The 20,278-nt window shown below is 40.8% G+C and overlaps 1 protein-coding gene across 4 annotated transcripts in view; it reads left to right on the top strand.

Annotated features, from left to right (window-relative positions):
* The window catches only part of LOC126356335 (coronin-7), a 232,601-nt gene that overhangs the window by 118,246 nt on the left and 94,077 nt on the right, over positions 1-20,278 (top strand). For all 4 annotated transcript variants that reach the window (XM_050007318.1, XM_050007323.1, XM_050007322.1 and 1 more), the window contains 2 exons: positions 865-978; positions 3,387-3,557. In XM_050007318.1, the coding sequence (XP_049863275.1) occupies positions 865-978; positions 3,387-3,557 (285 nt within the window). The remainder of the gene's footprint in view (positions 1-864; positions 979-3,386; positions 3,558-20,278) is intronic.

Here is a 20,278-nt window from a genome sequence, read left to right as displayed (position 1 = left end):
TGTCTGTAGTTTCATAGCCTCAGCTTGTGCTTCTGCTGTTGAAATTTCCCAATACAATCTTGATAATCTTAGAGTTGAATTGCCTAGGATTAATGAAGTTGAAGTCTGCATTAGATGTTATGTAGACTGTTATTGTGCAGGTATGTAATTCTGCTGTCATTAATTCCCCTTGCATGTCAGACTTTCAGACTTAATATTGATCGCGACCTTACAAACTCATTTCAACTTTACTTTAGAGTATGCCTAATTAGTGATTCATTTATGGGCAATTAATTTACAGAGACACCTTCAGTATATCATCACTAATTGATTAATTTTGTAAGGACATGAATTTGTAACATAACTTTCATTTTTTTTAAATGTGTCAGTCCTTGTATATAAATAACATTTTTTGTCTTAGTGGCAGATCATATCTGTAATTTAGGTCATTATTAAAGAGTTGATCATTTCTGATAACTTACCAGTGTAAAGACAGTTCAAGGTCAAGAAATCATACATTAATGTGCCATCACAATTTGGTCCTTTAGTAATGTGATCACTCTAGATTCTGTTTTGTTAAACCTTGCATACCAATATGGCACTCTGTATTACCATCCTACATCACCTGCAAGTTCTCAGCATACGGTATTGAAGTGAACAACTGATATTACTTTTTATATGTCTTTTATGGCTAATATTACTGTTTATATGTCTTTTATGGCTTCCAATATTGTCCTTTGGCACTTTTAATGTATTTCACTGGTAAAACTGAAGAAAATAGCTTATTTGTATGTTCTGAAAAGCTACAGTAACCCAGCAAATGTTTATAAAATTTATTATGTGAATTATGTTAATAGTTTGTGCTCTGTATGTTTCCTTTTTCAGGCCGTGTATCAAAGTTCCGGCATTTGAAAGGCACCCCTTTGCACAAGTCAACACATATTGAGAACATACGCAATGTCAGCAGACAGATTTCTGGTGAATGTGATGGATTCCATGGTACGTGTTGGCATGCAAAAATACTGTTAATCTTTTTCATTTGTTTCTCTTCTATGACATAATTGGTTTTTACATTATGTTGTTCAAAACAGTCGGGAAGCCCAATATCATTTGACTTTTACTGTACTATTAAGAACTGTTTTCATCAATTGTCTGTCATATTTTCATGCAGTGAATACTTTTCTGGCTTTTACGACACAGATCGTGAGCGATACATAACAATGTGGAGAAATAATTGTTTGAAACAACAATTGATCTTCCATGAGCAAAGTTTGAACAGTTGAGGATGTATAGACAATAGAAAATTTAACTGTTGTAAACTGTTAGTCTGTTACGTCCACTTTTTTCTCCTTAAAGCACTGCTTAGAATAAATTTTACATCTGTCCAGCGCCTATCTCTGCATTTAACTTTCTCTTTTTTCCATCTTCCCATTTTTCATGCTGGAGGGCCATTTTGAAAATTCATGAATCCAGAGATTGGTCCCCTTCTTTTTGTTAACATTTGTGGCAGCCCACTTCAGTTTTCTTTCTCTGTTAACTGAAAATAGACATTTCAGTTCTGTTTCATACATAGTTAACACTGATTTTTAATATGTTTTTTGAATTACGTAAACTAACACTGATTTAACTCTGACAACCATTGGTCTGTTACCTTCTGAATTCACTCAAGTTCTGTAAGTTTGTAATGTAGACTGTACATGCATGTTTGATACTAGGCACTATAGTATTATATGAAAGTGATAGTGATCCCATTGTGTATTAAATTATGCACTGATCGAGAATATAATATGAACATCAAAAGTTTTGTCACATTTGATAGACACCAGTCCGAAACATAGCAAGAGGCTCTAAATAACTGCGATGAGCTCATGCACAAAGTACGAAAAACTATGCTGCAAGGAATCTTTTCATCTCAGCTCTGAAGACCCATGGTGTGTGTGTGTGTGTGTGTGTGTGTGTGTGTGTGTGTGTGTGTGCGTGTGCGTGTTGTCTATTTCATAAGAAGGATTCTGGCCAAGAGCTTACATGTTTAGTAGTCTATTTGTTATGACTGTCTGTGACTCAACGTCTCTGTTATATGGTGAGTAGCGATCTATCCTTTCCATAATACAGTCACTATTCCAGTCGGGATTTTCCATTGTTTGAGACATACAATGGATGTATGTATAAATTTATCACCAACAATTCAATAGTTTACCTTTTGTATCGAGTAAAATAATTTTCCTACATTTTATTTGAACATTTCAGATATTTCTGACTGCTTTCAAGGTGTGAAACTATATGAACCATTAAAAAACACTGGGATTTTAATGTGCATATTATGCCATGTTTTTAGCATGAGAAGGAAAAGTGATTGTTTCCCTGAATTTGTATCCACAATCTTAAATGTTAGAAGTCGTGTGATCCTTAAAGCCAGCTGCCCCATTATATTCAATTACATAATATTCTTTAGTAGTCTAAGAATTCCTTGATGTTCACTGTATGCAGTAAAGCCACATTTATTGTCTCTTCAACACCAATTGAGTTGATACAAGTGGTTATTCTAAAACTGAGTATGATTTCTAAAATGATTAGTGTTTGTTAGCAGTAGTGCCAAAATGCTTCAGACATTTATGTGAATGTGAGATATCAGATTTTAAGTACTAATTATAGAAAAGTGCTATAGGAAGTTCTGGCAGAATGTAAATAATTTAGAAGTGAAGGTAATAACTCACCGAATGCATTGTGTTGTCGGCAGGCATGTGCACCCCCTCCCTCCCTCCTTCTTGAATCCGTTGCTTTAAATTAAACAGTAATGTCTCCGTAATTTAACATATTTTTTCCGTTTAGCTATTGGACTACTTCCAGTATAACAGTAATGTCTCCGTAATTTAACATATTTTTTCCATTTAGCTATTGGGCTACTTCCACTATAAAAGTAACGCTCGCCCGCTTGCTCGCCCGCCCCCTCCCCTCTCTCCCCCCCTCCCTCTCCCACCCTCCAACCCCACACTACCTCCCCTCCGATCTCCCTTTCTCCCCTCTCCTCCCCTCCCCCTCCCTCCTGCTGTGCCTCCCCCTCCCTTCCTCCCCCCGTCCCTCCCCCTCCCTACCCCCGTCCCTCCCCCTCCCCCCGTCCCCCCTACCACCCCTCTACTCCTCTCCCCTTCTGCCCTCCCCCCCCCTCACTCTCTCTCTCTCTCTCTCTCTCTCTCTCTCTCTCTCTCTCTCTCTCTCTCTCACACACACACACACACACACACACACACACACACACACACACACTCGGTGCCAACTGAATATACAGTTCTGGCATCTGTGCCTCTTGAAAACTCAACATTTCCATTGTGGGGTGAATTACTACCTTCAGTCTTAAATTAATCGTATAAAATAATATTTAGATAATTTAACAGACAAGTTTATTTCAGCAAACTCTGAACGTGTTGCTGTACCACTCAGTGGACCTGGTGGCAAGATTGCGGTGTTCGAAATAAGCAGAACCGGCAAGCTGCCAGATGGTGTAATACCTACACTTGTGCAGGGAACAAATGTAATGGACTTTGCTTGGGATCCATTTGATTCCAGCAGATTGGCAGTTGGTAAGTTGTAGATAAAATGTAGCTGTTACAGAATTTTAGTCTCTGATTTTGAGTGAAAGAGGTATAGAATAATAAGTAAAGTACATATGCTGTGCATCCATCTTACAGGAACAGTTCTCCAGATAGCAAAGAAGTTTCACATGGACCATCATTCAAATTGTTTCTCAATATTTTGTGCACTTCTGATCACAGCATTTTAGTACACATTTTAAGCTCTGCATTGTTTTAACTTAAACTTGCTGTTAATGCACTGTTCTAACTTAGTGCATCATTTCTAAAACTGCCAGTGTCAGTTGCAAATAGTGCCAAAGTGCTTAAGAGATTTATTTACTCCTGAGATGCCAGACCATAGTTCTGGCATTTGCAAGCTAGGGCATGTGTGCATGTATATAGAATAAGTGAAGAAATAAATCTATGGAAGACAATTAGGAGACCAACTGCCTCTTTGTTAATGCTTAATGTGTTATTAATGACTAGTTAAGTTGGTAATGGAGGGAACAACGAAAGAAAAAAAATTATAGCTCTCAGAAAGTACATCGCAGATTATTGGCAATATTTGCTACAATCAATTTATGGAACTAAATCGTTGCAGTGGAAGGAGAACAATACAAAACCAGGAAAAGAACTGGCAGCTGTTAAAACATACACCACATGCCAATCGTCACTTCATTGCGTTTTTTACTTTTACAGACATTGCTCTTCAAATAATTGTAGAAGCTGTGTGTAGTAACCTGGAGTTTGGAGCACAGACTTGTCTTTCATTGTAAAATTCTCACCAGTTACTGGAAATGGTGGTGTATGTTGCCAAGTATGATGATAAATACCATAGACTTTGCAGTTGCTACACAATTAAATTTGCCTGAAAGGCTACATCCTCTATATTTTTGTTTACATGCCACACTGTTCATGGTAATGTTGCCATTTCTTTTCTAATGGTGGTTTCAGTGTCATCCTACAATGAAGATGAATGCAGACCTTGGCAGAACAGTTGCTACGTTTAGTTCCTGAACTCTCATGCAGTCTATTGTTGAGGAAAGTACTCATCCATGACTCTCATGCATAGAGATTATGTCTTCTTCCTTGGACACTCCTCTGTTCCCTCACAGTGTTGCATAAGCAGAGTGCTAGTATACTTGACAGGCGTGTATTACTAAATGCCAGCCCAACTTCATTAGCACAGTGGAATACATTTTATTTGTGGATAGCCTAGACCTTTGGTGGCACGTTGAGAGTACATAGAGTTTTACATGGCAGAGCAATTATAGTAGATGTTGAAAGATATTGTTATTTTGTACAGTAGGGTACTTTTGCTATGCAACTTCCATGGACCTAAATGCATTTCAGCAATGGGATGTAATGTGTTGCACTAGAAGTTAAAAGCAAAACACCGTGAACTTTTTGTCAAGTATGAGCGAATGTCAGCCCCTAGAAGTTGACACCATTTTCAACTTGGCAAGGTGGCACCAACACTCAACATGTAGAGACAACATTACAGAATTCTGCAAGACATTGACAGGGTTGTTTAATGTCATGTCAGATTGGGATCATGAGGACTGTGTGTTGTTTTTTATCCAAGGCTGTTACAGAGTTGATTATGCTGGACAATTTTATTGTGATATTAGGATGTTTACCTTACATATCTAAATTAATTCTGGGCCTGTGTCATACTTTACATCAACTACCTAGAACATGTAGCTTTCAGCACACATTTTTTTCAGTCTTGATTATGTGACTTGAGCAAATAATAGACGTCATGAAAATGATTAACTTCCACTAATTTGATCAGATGAGAATTTTTGCAAATAATCACTATGACACACAGAGTATGACAAACACTTTTACATATTTTTGGGAGGTGATTGCTTACAGCAAAAGACTAAGAAGCCTACAATGTGTGAAAGGCCTTCATCTTTTATTAATGAAGTTATTTTTTTATTTTTTTTTTATTTTAGTGTTCTACCCTGAAGTTGGTTTGCAGCAGAATGCCATTCCCCTCTTCTGTCTGCCTTCCTCTTCATTTCCACGTATGTGTTACATTCCAACATCATTCGTGATCTGTTGCATGTATGATATCCTTGGTCGCCCCCACCGATTCCTTACCTCAATAGCTCCTTCTGCTATTGTTCCAGTGATGTTGTTGTGTCATAGGATGTGCCCTGCAAGTTTCTCTCTTCTTGTTTGGATGTGCCTTCATAGAGATCTAGTTTCCTGTACTCTTCTAAGCACATCTTCATTTGTTACTTTCTCTCTCCACCTGATCATCATCCTTCTATAGCACTACATCTCCAGGACCTCTAGCCATCTTCTCTCTTCTCTTCCAGTTGTCCAAGTTTCACATTTGTATAGGGCCACACTCCAAATGAAACCTTTCATGTTTGTTGTTGTTGTCTTCAGTCCTGAGACTGGTTTGATGCAGCTCTCCATGCTACTCTATCCTGTGCAAGCATCATCATCTCCCAGTACCTACTGCAACCTACATCCTTCTGAATCTGCTTAGTGTATTCATCTCTTGGTCTCCCTCTATGATTTTTACCCTCCACCTGTCCTCCAATGCTAAATTTGTGATCCCTTGATGCCTCAAAACATGTCCTACCAACTGATCCCTTCTTCTAGTAAAGTTGTGCCACAAACTTCTCTTCTCCCCAGTCATATTCAATACCTCCTCATTAGTTACGTGATCTATCCACCTTATCTTTAGCATTCTTCTGTAGCACCACATTTCAAAAGCTTCTATTCTATTCTTGTCCGAACTAGTTATTGTTCATGTCGCACTTCCATACATGGCTACACTCCATACAAATACTTTCAGAAATGACTTCCTGACACTTAAATCTATACTCGATGTTAACAAATTTCTCTTCTTCAGAGACGCTTTCCTTCCCATTGCCAGTCTACATTTTATATCCTCTCTACTTCGACCATCATCAGTTATTTTGCTCCCCAAATATCAAACTCCTTTACTACTTTAAGTGTCTCATTTCCGAATCTAATTCCCTCAGCAGCACCCGACTTAATTCGACTACATTCCATTATCCTCGTTTTGCTTTTGTTGATGTTCATCTTATATCCTCCTTTCAAGACACTGTCCATTCCGTTCAACTGCTCTTCCAAGTCCTTTGCTGTCTCTGACAGAATTACGATGTCATCGGCGAACCTCAAAGTTTTTATTTCTTCTCCATGGATTTTAATACCTACTCCGAATTTTTGTTTTGTTTCCTTTACTGCTAGTTAAATATACTGATTGAATAACATCGGGGAGAGGTTACAACCCTGTCTCACTCCTTTCCCAACCACTGCTTCCCTTTCATGCCCCTCGACTCTTGTAACTGCCATCTGGTTTCTGTACAAATTGTAAATAGCCTTTCGCTCCCTGTATTTTACCCCTGCCACCTTTAGAATTTGAAAGAGAGTATTCCAGTCAACATTGTCAAAAGCTTTCTCTCAGTCTACAAATGCTAGAAACGTAGGTTTGCTTTTCTTAATCTTTCTTCTAAAATAAGTCGTAATTTCAGTATTGCCTCATGTGTTCCAACATTTCTACGGAATACAAACTGATCCTCCCCAAGGTCCGCATCTACCAGTTTTTCTATTCGTCTGTAAAGAATTCGCATTAATATTTTGCAGCTGTGACTTATTAAACTGATAGTTCAGTAATTTTCACATCTGTCAGCACCTGCTTTCTTTGGGACTGGAATTATTATATTCTTCTTGAAGTCTGAGGATATTTCGCCTGTCTCGTACATCTTGCTCACCAGCTGGTAGAGTTTTGTTAGGACTGGCTCTCCCAAGGCCGTCAGTAGTTCCTATGGAATGTTGTCTACTCCGGAGGAGTTGTTTCGACTCAGGTCTTTCAGTGCTCTGTCAAACTCTTCACGCAGTATCTTATCTCCCATTTCGTCTTCATCTACACCCTCTTCCATTTCCATAATATTGTTCTCAAGTACATCGCCCTTGTATAAACCTTCTATATACTCCTTCCACCTTTCTGCCTTCCCTTCTTTGCTTAGAACTGGGTTGCCATCTGAGCTCTTGATATTCATACACGTGGTTCTCTTCTCTCCAAAGGTCTCTTATTTTTCCTGTAGGCAGTATCTATCTTACCCCTAGTGAGATAAGCTTCTACATCCTTACATTTGTCCTCTAGCCATCCCTGCTTAGCCATTTTGCACTTCCTGTCGATCTTATTTTTGAGACGTTTATATTCCTTTTTGCCTGCTTCATTTACTGCATCTTTATATTTTCTCCTTCATCAATTAAATTAAATATTTCTCCTGTTACCCAAGGATTTCTAGCAGCCCTCGTCTTTTTACCTGCTTTATCCTGTGCTGCCTTCACTAGTTCATCCCTCAGAGCTACCCATTCTTCTTCTATTGTGTTTCTTTCCCCCATTCCTGTCAATTGTTCCCTTATGCTCTCCTTGAAACTCTGTCCAACCTCTGGTTCTTTAAGCTTATCCAGATCCCATGTCATTAAATTCCCACCTTTTTGCAGTTTCTTCAGTTTTAATCTACAGGTCATAACCAATAGATTGTGGTCAGAGTCCACGTCTGCCCCTGGAAATGTCTTACAATTTAAAACCTGGTTCCTAAATCTCTGTCTTACCATTATATAATCTATCTGAAACCTGTCAGTACCTCCAGGATTCTTCCATGTATACAACCTTCTTTTGTGATTCTTGAACCAAGTGTTAGCTATGATTAAGTTATGCTCTGTGCAAAATTCTACCAGACGGCTTCCTCTTTCATTTCTTACCCCCAATCCATAATCACCTACTGTGTTTCCTTCTCTCCATTTTCCTACTGACGAATTCCAGTCACGCAAGACTATTAAATTTTCATCTCCCTTCACTATCTGAATAATTTCTTTTATCTCGTCATACATTTCTTCAATTTCTACGTCATCTGCAGAGCTAGTTGGCATATAAACTTGTACTACTGTAGTAGGCATGGGCTTTGTGTCTATCTTGGCCACAATAATGTGTTCACTATGCTGTTTGTAGTAGCTTACCCACACTCCTATTTTTTTATTCATTATTAAACCTACTCCTTCATTACCCCTATTTGATTTTGTATTTATAACCCTGTATTCACCTGACCAAAAGTCTTGTTCCTCCTGCCACCGAACTTCACTAATTCCCACTATATCTAACTTTAACCTATCCATTTCCCTTTTTAAATTTTCTAACCTACCTGCCTGATTGAGGGATCTGACATTCCATGCTCTGATCCGTAGAACGCCAGTTTTCTTTCTCCTGATAACGACATCCTCTTGAGTAGTCCCCGCCCGGAGATCTGAATGGGGGACTATTGTACCTCCGGAATATTTTACCCAAGGGGACACCATCATCATTTAATCATACAGTAAAGCTGCATGTCCTCGGAAAAAATTACAGCTGTAGTTTCCCCTTGCTTTCAGCCGTTCGTAGTACCAGCACAGAAAGGCCGTTTTGGTTAATGCTGCAAGGCCAGATCAGTCAATCATCCAGACTGTTGTCCCTGCAATTACTGAAAAGGCTGCTGCCCCTCTTCAGGAACCACATGTTTGTCTGGCCTCTCAACAGATACCCCTCCGTTGTGGTTGCACCTAAGGTACGGCCTTCTGTATCACTGAGGCACGCTAGCCTCCCCACCAATGGCAAGGTCCATGGTTCATGGGGGGACCTTTCATGATACATTTCCTTATTTTCAGACTGATGTTGTTGCAGGTGAGTAAGTTCCTTCTCCGATTAAATGCAATTTTGGCCTTTTGTGTTCTGCTTGCAATTTCTTTCCAGCTTTTACCATCCCTTGTTATTTTGCTTCCCAGGTAAGTGAATGCCTCTATGACTTCCAGCTCCTGTCTTCCAATTCTCATTCTCAGAGGTTCGTATTTTGCTCCTGTTCTGCATACCAACACTTTAGTCTTTTTCTTGTTTATTCTCATTCCATACTGATTGCATAGAATTTTTTCCCTTGTTCTGAGGTCTTCCTCTAGATGTTCTTTTGTCTCCCTGACTATAGCAGTATCATTTGCAGAACATAGCATGTCTATCTTCTGCTCATTAATTTTGATCCCCACCTGCGTAGTTTCTCGAACTTGGTCTGTAGCTTTCTGGATGTAAGCATTCAATATAAGAGGAGAGAGAGCACATCCTTGTCTTGCCCCTTTTCTAATATTTGCTTCTTGTTCCTGGTGATGGTTCCTGATCACTGCCACCTCATTCTTATAGAAACTGAGTATCACACAGATGTCTTTGTACTTTATTCCACATTTACTCAGCACTCCAAACATCTCTTGCCAGATAATGTTATTAAATGCCTTTTCCATGTCTACAAAGGCAATATAAGTTGGTTAATTTTTCTGTAATTTCTTTTCGATAACGAGTCTCAGTGCCAGAATCTCCTCTCTTGTTCCCAATCCCCTTCTGAAACGAAGCTGATCTTCACCCAGCATATCCTCCACCTTCTCTTCAGTTCTCTTCAGAACTTCTTTTGTGATAATTTTTTATGCATGTGGTATTAGGCTTAGAGTTTGGTATTGTTAACATTTTGTAGCTGCTGCCTTCTTTGGTATAGGAACAATGATACATTTCTGGAAGTCTGTCGGGATCTCTCCTGTGTTATAGATGGACCTAATATGTTTAAGCAGCATCATTTTCATGCTGTCACCAGCATTCTTTATTAGTTCTGCTTTGTTGTCCCATAGTTCTTTTAGAGCTCTGTCAAATTCTTCTTGCAGAATGTCATCTCCCTTGTCATCTTTGTCTACTTTCTCTTCTCTTCCTATTACTTCCTCCAAAAGAGGTGTTCCGGCATACAACTCCTCTATGTATTCTTTCCATCTCTTCACCATGTCTTCACCAAACAGCATTTTCCCCTCTTTATTTTCTATTGTGCCTGAGACTGTTGTTCTATGTTTGTTAGAAAACTGATTTACTGTTCTGTAGGCTAAATCAATTCTTCCATTTTGTGTATTTTCTTCCACTTCCCTGCAAATTCTTCAAGAAAGTTTTCTTTTACTGTCCTAGCTTCTCTATTAACTAAATTCCTTTGTCTTCTGTATTCAACTTTTCCTTTTTCATCAGTTGCATTTTTGTATAATCTCCTGTTTTCTATCAGCTCAATAATATCTGCTGTAATCCATTTTCTCTTGTTTTTTGGGTTCACTTCTTCCAATTATATTTTCTGCTGTTTTGTATATACCAGATTTAATTTGATCCCAGTCTTCATTTACTCCACCATGTTGAAAATTTTTAGCTAGGTTGTCTGTTTCATGAGCATAGCATTTTGCCAGTCCCTCAGTTTTCAGTTTTTCTAGTTCCCATTTAAGTTTTACTGGCTTCTTCTTCAAATGTTTGAATCTCAGTGAACTTTTCATCAGGACCAGGTTATGATCACTGCCTATGTCTACAGAGGGATAGCTCCTGCAATCTTTTAACTGGTTCCTAAAACGTGCTTTCACTAGAATATAATCAATCTGTTGTCTCCTCAGGTCTCCAGGGACATTCCATGTGTATCTTCTTCACTTGTGATGTTGGAAAAGTGTGTTTGCAACAACTAATTGGTGCTTCGAGCAGAACTCGATTAGTCGATCCCCTCTTTCATTTCTTCTTCCAAGTCCATATTTGCCAACAATTTCTTTCTCCGGTTCATCGCCCACAATTGCGTCCCAGTCCCCCATGGCAATCAGGTTTTCATATCCCTTAACATTTCTCATTTCATTACTTATTTCTTCGTATATTTCGTCAATGACTGCATCTTCTTCTTTGGATGTTGGTATGTGTATTTGTGTTATCACAGTTTCCTTTACTTTAGTTTCAAGTTTGACTAGTATTATTCGAGAGCTATATTGCACATATCCCTTGACACTTGAGCCATAGTTTTTCCTCAAAATTATTCCAACTCCTCCCGTTCCTGGTCTATAACTTAAAAGACAATGAAGATAGAAAAAACAGGTAGCAGGTTATGGAGCAAACAATTTGTGAAAGTTATCCCATGGTCAGAAACCAGCAGGTGTAAGGCCTTGTATGTGTTTGAGATGATCAAAGCACATAATCTGACATGAATTACCCACCATGTCACACTAAGAGATGTGTCACATGCTACAGCGGACTTCTGGATCGTCCTTGCGAAATGCGTCCTTCCTGGTCAAAATATTACAAAAAGTATAGACTGCTACTCACTGTAAAGATGACCCATTGAGTTGCAGATAGGCACAATGAAATCACTTTTACACATTATGCAGGATGTATGCAACCCAGGACAGCTGGGAGATTTGGGAAAAACCCGGGAATTTTTTCATCAGGGAGAAAACCGGGAAAAACCCGGTAATTTTTTTAAAATTCTGTGAATTTTTCATTGTTTTAGTTTCCAGTTAAATTTGTGTAATTTTGCATGTTAAGAACCGATTTTCCAACGAAGTATATTACTGTATCCCACTACTGCAGAATAATACTTCAACAATAACACATAAACAAGAGAAAAAAACGAAAATAACTTAAATTGCAAAAGAAATGTGTCATATGCTACGATGACACACAGTGCTCATGCAAGCGTCTGCCAACAGCAAAATATGTCAAAGGCTTTAGGAAGACTATACATTGTTTCATAACAACAAATTGCCTCCGATGAGTGTGAAGTCCCAACTGTTTACATTAGATTCGTTTTAGCAGTTATGAGCGGGCTCAGGACATGCGCAGTTGAGTCACATTTGAGCAGTAGATTCTCCCTCTTCTGGCTACAGGAATGTGGCTATTGGCTGTGCAAGCAGTCGCAGCAAGCAGTTAGATGTTGCCAAAAAAGAGGGCGCAAAATTCATATTCTTGAGGGGGGGGGGACTTGTTTCACAAAGCGCCTAGCATCCTGTGCACGTTTGTCTTATTGATTATTCATATGATTTTGAAACACTCCTCCATTGCTTTTTGGAACATTTTTGAACTCATTTTAAGTTGATTTCTGAATGAATCATAAGTTGGTGTTTGAAAGCATGCATAGTGTACATGGTGTCTCAGTCAGGAGAATCCTCGTCACATCTAGAAATAAACTTTCTGCAGACAAAAGGGGACAGGACTATACAAGCTGAGCGAAGTAAAGCCAAACAGATGAATGCCAATCGCTGTCTCGTTATGTGGTTGATTGGGTTTGCGAATGATCAGTGTTGTTATAATTACTAGTGAAATCCATAGATTCAGACTACCAGAATGGAAATAAATGATTGACAGGAATAACAGGTGAGAAATATTATGTACTATCTTGTCAGTGTTCCCAAGAACATGAAATTTTGACAAATTTTTGGCCAGGTCGGTACACTAGTAAGGACCAGTTGTACAGTCCCTGGCTAGCAGCCGCTTAAGTTATATTCTGGAAGTAACATGGAAAACGTGTAGTATGAACACGTGATAACGCCTAACCGGAAAACAATCTTGGGATAACTAAACCTGTGATTCTGGCAGGGTTAGTGAAGTTAATCACTGAACAAATTTTGACAATGGCAGGAATAGCTGCAGAATTGGTGATGACAAGATTGTTTGTTAGAACAAGGAAGGAGAAGAAACAGGGACATCACACAAATTGTGGAAGAATAAGACGATTACAAATTTATATACAAATTTCTTAATTCTACTTTTTGATCTCGTGCTTGAGAAGTTGGTGTATGTGAATGAAATGTGAAAGTGTTTCCTAACAAAAAGCTTTTTGCTTGTAGTAGGCCTAATAGGCATTTGATATTGGCACTTCATGAATTATATTGTCTCATGTTATAAAAATGTCCATTTGTGCCAAAACATTCTCGTTTATTTGATGTGTCTTACAAAATTGCTCCAGTATTAGAAAGACCTATTTTGTTTTATCTAGCAGACAGTGACAAAATAAACTTAATCAGATCAAGAAACCACACCAGTCTTGGGTATTATTTGTGTTAACAGCTTTTTCAGTATTAGATAACAACATTTCGATTTTTCATGTATCAAAACATTTGACGAGCTTTGATGAGGTAATAGATTCTTTCGCAAAAAGGAAAACCTGCCATGTAAAGCTGTAGCAAGATTAGAGAGGAAAAATGCGAGGAGCTAGGGATTGAAGAAATGTGTACACTCTTGCTTGTCTCTTTTTCTTTATTGGTTTTATGTATCCTATATTTAATATTATGTCACACAAAACAGTAAGTTATTAGCCAATTGTCAATAAAGAGTGCAGATTTTCTGAAGAGTTCTTGTTCTGCCTTTTACAAATAATCCTATTCGCTATTAATTGCGAGATTTATTTATTTTTAAAGAGGGGCAGGCTGACAAACTGGCCGACTGGGAGCAAGAGAGGCACTACAGGACATTTTAATTTACACTATCCTGTGTAGGTTTGGTGGCATCCATTACAAAATACACTTGTTTCAATTCCACAGAGTGAAATACCGTGACGTGCGATAGAAGAATGGTTTATGAAGAGGCGTTGCACTGCACTTTGGCACACTTAAGACCAAATAACATGTCTTATATTTCTTTGAACACACGTTTTATGTTTCAGACTTTTCAGAAAGATGTGATCTACAAGATGAAAATCTTTTTGAAAATTTGATCTTTTTTTTTTTTTTAGTATTGACCCAGTTCGAAAATATCATAGATCAGAGGCTGATGCGCACAGCAGTCTCAGTTATAGTGGATAGTCTCCAACAGACCCAATGTTTACATGTAGCGATTTTGCTGTTTCCCCTTCGTTTACTCTCACATGGAATGAAAACAAAACAGATATCTGTGGGCGGGAGCTATCAAATGAATTAAAATACATTCACATAACTTCCATCTGCACAGTTCAAAATAGCTGTTGGGGGGATACAGTTGGCCCAGGTTGTGAAGCAGCCATTGAAATCGAGCATGTTATGTTCAGCTGCCACCACAGGCTGGTCCAGTTTGCTCTTGGCCACAGTTTGGCAGCAGTCATTCATCCTGATTGGCAGTCATACTAATATAAAAAGCTGGGCAATGGTTGCAGCTGAGATGATACACGACATGGCTGCTTTCACAGGTGGTCCAGCATTTGATGGGGTAAGCTAACCCTGTGACAGGGCTGGAATAGGAAGCGCTGGGTGGGTGGATTGGGCATACCTTGCAAATGGGTCTTCCACAGGGATATGATACCAGTAGCAAGGGGTTAGGATCGAGAGTCACATAGGATTGGACTAGGATGTTGTGAAGGTTGAGTGGGCAACAGAATACCACTTTAGGAGGTATGGGAGGGATCTTGGGTATGAATTCCCTCATTTGAGGGCACGATGACAAATAATCAAAGCCCTGCAAAGGATGTGGTTCAGTTGTTCCAGTCTGGAGTGGTATTAGGTGATGAAAGGGACACTGTTTTGTAGCTGGCTCTCGGGGCTGTTGGGAGAGTTGGGGGTGTGGAGAAACGTCACAGTAAATCTATTTGTGGACTGGATCAAGGGGATAGTGCCTTTCATGAAAGACAGTGGTGAGACTTTAAGCATACAGTGAGAGAGAGTTCTTGTCAGTGCAGATGTGTCATCCCTGGGTGGCCAGACTGTATGAAAGGGATTTTTAGGTGTGAAAGAAATGACAGGTTTCAAATTGCAGGTACTGTTGGTGGTTGCTGGGTTTGATGTGGACAGAGGTTTGGATGAAGCCATGTGAGAGGAGGGGTCAACATCCAGGAAGGTGGCAGGCTGGTTTGAGGAGGATCAGGTTAAGCAAATGGGAGATATGTGTTGAAGTTGTGAAGGAATGAGGATAGAGTGTCTTGGTTCTGAGTCCAGATAATGGAGATATCATCAATGAATCTGAACCAGAAAAAGGGGTTTGGAGGCAAGGAAGGTTTCCTGTAGATTGCCCATAAACAGGTTGGAATAGGAGTGTGACATGGGGGTACCCATGGCTATGCCGCAGATTTGATTGTGTACCTTTCCTTCAAACAAGAAGTTATGTGTTAGGATAAAGTTAGTAAGCTTATGAAGCATGGGGTAGTGGGTTTGGAGCCTGATACCAACAATTTCCTTCACTATCTCTCCACCATCCCTACCCCTTTACCTCCTGGTTCTGTACTGGTCTCTGTTGATGCCAGTTTCCTATATACCAACATCCCTGTTACCCATGGTGACAGGTTGCAATACTGTGAACTGCCTTTGGTAAACTAAATAGACTTTTCAAGACAATGCTTCTAGTCTGTCTAAAATGCAAAGTTTACAATCAACATGTGCTTAAAGTTTTGCTTATGGCAGTGATAAAAGGACATTTAATGTGTAAACTGAGGGCTGCTCTGCGAGCAGTTGAAAGAGGCATATTGAGAATGAGTAAGAGAGAAAGAAAAAAACAAACAGGTGGGCCAGAGAATAAAATGGAAGGTGTAGTTATGACCGTAATGAAACTGAGGTGCGTATAAAGCAAGGGAAAGTCTGGAGGGGACCGTCATCCAAAAGTGGACATCACACAAGTGGTGGTGGTAAATATTATGAAGCACTAATAAATGTGACAGAAATTTGAAATAGTAGCAGAAGTGAGTGGAAAATAAGTTGTTGAGATGGTTCTGGGAGAGCACTTTCCACCTTTAAAGGATGCTGTGAACTATTCCAGAGTCTCTCTCTAGTTGGCATCCCAGCTGAAATTTCCCCCAGGAGGCTTGTCACTCTTTGGCGGGTTCGTGCTTCTCTACCACGGGGCCCAGCCTTTACAATGTTTTTTTCCTTCTGTGCTGCATGTCTGTCCTCTTGCCGCTCTTTTTCCTCTCCCTTGGGGAACATGTCTAGGATGTTATTGGAAATGTTCTGCATTGTCTGTCGCTGATGTAAGAACAGTCTCACCTTTGTTTTTCACTCCCTTTTCCTTTCTTTGTTTCCCTTCTCATCTCGTTCCTCTGCTTCTGCACTTGAGGTTCCTCTTTTGCTTCTTCATCCCTGTGTGCTCCTGAAGGTTGGTCCACACGTCTGACACATAACAGGTGACTGGGTAACACTTTAATTCCCAACCCCCGGGCTGACAGGTAGGATTTGCATGTCATACCCCCTGGTATAGGCCAGGCTCAGGTAGGGGTGATTGCGTGAGCTGCTACTTTCCCAAATTGCCAATTGGTCCCTCTGTCAGGTGTTCAGGAGGTGTGAATAATCACCTAAAGCGGATACGCCCCCTTGTGAGGGGGCCCCCTGTTGGAAGGAGCACACCATCGGAGATGCTGGCAAACATGGGGATTTTATTTTCTTGCAATGAGTCAATCATCTTCCCAGTCAACATCTAGGAAACTTAAATGTAATGAGGCTAATGATACAAAGACCATTCCCACTGCACCACAGTTCCTTGTGGTCTCACATACTGAAGATGGTCAGTCCATCGTCACAGTCAATCCGTTTATTATTCAGAAAGGTGTTGATGCAATTGCTGGCTGTGTGAAATCCTGCTCTCGTTTACGGAATGGCCGTTTGCTTTTGGAGACTGCTTTTGATTCTCGGGCACAACAATGATTCGCTGCCTCACTTTTCCAAGGCTACCCTGTTCGTGTTGAGGCCCATAGAACTTTGAAATCTTTCCGTGGTGTAATTTGCTCCCAGCTGCTTGACGGTCTAACCGAGGCCAAAATCCAATCTTACCTCTATGATCAGAGTGTCATTGCCACCCATCATGTAATGAAAAAGGTAGATTCCTCCTTAGTGCCCACCTGCACTCTTCTCCTCACCTTCGATAAAGTGGTGCTGCCGTCCAAGATCTAAGCAGGCTATGAAATTATTACAGTCCGGCCATAAGTTCCGAACCTGATGTGCTGCTACCAGTGTCATTTTTTCAATCGCACTAGAAAGTCTTGTCGACACCCAGCCAAATGAGTAACCTGTGGTGGGGATGCACACAAGGGCAATTGTCTGCCTCCTCCTCCCCACTGTATCAAGTGCAGTGGCGGCCATGCTGCTTCCTCTCGGGATTTTTCCATGTATCTTGATGAGTGGCCTGCTGAAGAGATTCGGGGAAAGTAAAAACTGCCTTACCCAGCAGTTTGCAAGTTACTGGCTAGTCGCAAACCCTGTGTTCTCCCGTCTGGTACCTAGGTTCTGTTCTTGTTACCCCTCGCTCCATGAAGGACATGGACCTGCAGACATGCAACCTCAAATTCAGCTCTGAGGTCGTAAAATCGCCCAGTGTCAAGGTAGCATCACCATCCCCCTGTCCCGCTATGCAACACACCATCAAACTCTCGCCTCAATGGGCAAAGCCACCAGCTGCACAACCAGTAGGCAGGAAAGGACAAGAGTAGTACTCCCGTGAAGACATCCTCCATCCCTCCAGCCAAACAACACCCGAATCTTCCTCTAACCGGAAAGGCTCAAAGAAGTCCACCAAAGGCAAACGGTCTCCTCCTTTGCCAACTCGAAGATCCTGTATGACAGTGTCGCCACATGGTACCTTAGCCCGGCCAGCCTCCGTATTGCCGGTGTGCACCATCAACCATTTTTCAGCATCGGTCTACACGGACCGACCGCACAAGCAAGCCAATGCTTCTGTGGACCCCATGGAGCAGGATTCTCCTCCTTCTGTGGCCTGTAGTAGCGACTCTACACCAGCTGTCACTCGGCAGTTGCCGAGTTGACACCCCTACATCTCATCCTCCTCATGACTGTCCTCCAATGGAACGTTCGCGGCCGTCGGCCTCACAAAGAGGATTGATGGCTGCTTTTAGCATTGCAGCATCCCCTTGTACTCTGCATTCAGAAAATGAAATTGCACCCTCACAGCTGCTTTGAGCTTTCACATTACTTATCTAGTTGTTTTGACCTTCCCCTTGAGGTTGGCATTCCATCTCATGGAGGTGTCATGCTGCTCATCGGGATGACATTCATAGTCAACCCATCTCCCTCACTATCCATCTTCAAGCTGTTGCAGTCCGCCTTTTCCTTCCCTGCCTGACTTTTTCCCTCTTTACCCTTTATGTCCCACTGTCATTCAGTGTCACCAGGGCAGTCTTCCTTCAGCTTATTGGACAGCTACCACATCCATTCATACTACTCGGTTACTTTAATGCACATCATCCCCTTTGGGGTTCTCCCAGGACCTGTCAGAGAGGCGCCCTCTCGGCTGACCTTAACCAACTTAACCTCTTCTGCCTGAACACTGGAGCACCCACTTTCCTTTCTGACACCTATTCCCATTTTTACCTATCCTTTTGTGCTGCCCAGATTATCCATCGTCTTGAGTGGTCCGTTCTTTCTAACACCTACTCAAGCGACCATTTCCTGTGTGCTCTCCTTTTGCTGACTCCTACCCCATCCATGTGTATGCCCAAATGGCAGCTTACTAAGGCTGACTGGCAGCTTTACTCCTCCCTGGCAACCTTCAAATAACAAGATTTCCCCAGTTGTGATGACCAGGTGTACTATCTAACCAACGTTATTCTTACTGCTGCACAACTTTCCATTCCTTGCACTTCCTCTTTGTCGTGTTGTGTCCCAGTCCCAGTCCCAGTCCCTTGATGGACTGAGGCATGCCGCGATGCAGTTCGTGCATGGAGGCATGCTATCTGTATTTTTAACCATCATCCTGCGATGGAAAACTGCATTCATTATAAATAGATGTGTGCAAAGTGTTGTTGCATTCTTCGGGATAGCAAACGAGCTAGCTGGATTTCATTCACTAGTTCTTTTAACAGTTCCACCCCTTCCTCTGTCGTGTGGGCTACCCTCCGACAACTCTCTGGAACCAAGATCCAGTCTCCCATTTCCGACCTCACAGTAGCAGATGATGTTATCATGTACCCCATTGCTATCTCCAACACATTGGGCCACCGTTTTGTGGAAGTTTCGAGCTCTTCCCACTATCACTCTGCCTTCCTCCATTGGACACAAGTGGAGGAGGCTTGGGCAATACCCTTCTCTTCTCTGAATCGTGAGTGCTACAATTCCTCCTTTACTATGAGGGAGCTTGATCATGTTTCCAGTTCATCCTGATCTTGCACCCCAGGATCAGACGCCATCCACATTCAGATGTTGCAACACCTTTCTCTTGTGGGCAAGCACTTTCTGCTTAACACATACAACCGCATCTGGGCAGAGGGCACATTTCCCGGACGCAGGCATGAAGCCACCGTCATACCCATACCTAAGCCTGGTAAGGACTAAAACATTCCTTCTAGCTACCTCCCCATCTCTCTTACCAGCAGTGTTTTGCAAGGTCTTGGAATGTATGATTCATTCCCAGCTGGTATGGTTGCTCAAGTCTCACAATTTACTGACGAATGCACAGTATGGATAATGAGTGCGGCATTCTGCAATGGAATCGCTTATTGCAGAAACCACCTAAGTACGCTTATCCAGGATGTTGGGAAATTAAAAAAAACTGTGTAGCATTGTAAGTTGAAGTCTGATCCCCTTCTAATATTTTTAATGAAACTTTAAGGTGCTGGAAATGTGTACAAAACACAAAATAATTTTAAAGAAATGTACTATGCTATAAACAATTTTTTTTAAATATTGCACTAAGGTTGTTTCTGAAATAAACCACTTTTCCTGTTAATTTCTGTAGCAATAATACAGAATCAGATAGGCAAATTGATTAGTCTTTGCATGTTTTAAGATGAAAGATTAAGTAAGTAAATAACACCATTCTATTTATAAAAATGCAACAGGCACACATTAGTGAGCCACAAAATACAAATTTGCACAGTAAATGCTTTTCTGGCTTTATTGAGCCTCTGGCATGTCCTCCACAGTTTCTTTCTCAGTTGTTGGCCATTGAATAAAGCTGTCATAAAATTCTTCATAACCAACAG

The sequence above is a fragment of the Schistocerca gregaria genome, chromosome 3, assembly GCF_023897955.1.
Source record: "Schistocerca gregaria isolate iqSchGreg1 chromosome 3, iqSchGreg1.2, whole genome shotgun sequence".
NCBI classification, from domain to species: domain Eukaryota; kingdom Metazoa; phylum Arthropoda; class Insecta; order Orthoptera; family Acrididae; genus Schistocerca; species Schistocerca gregaria.
This window is presented reverse-complemented; position numbering and strand designations above follow the sequence as displayed.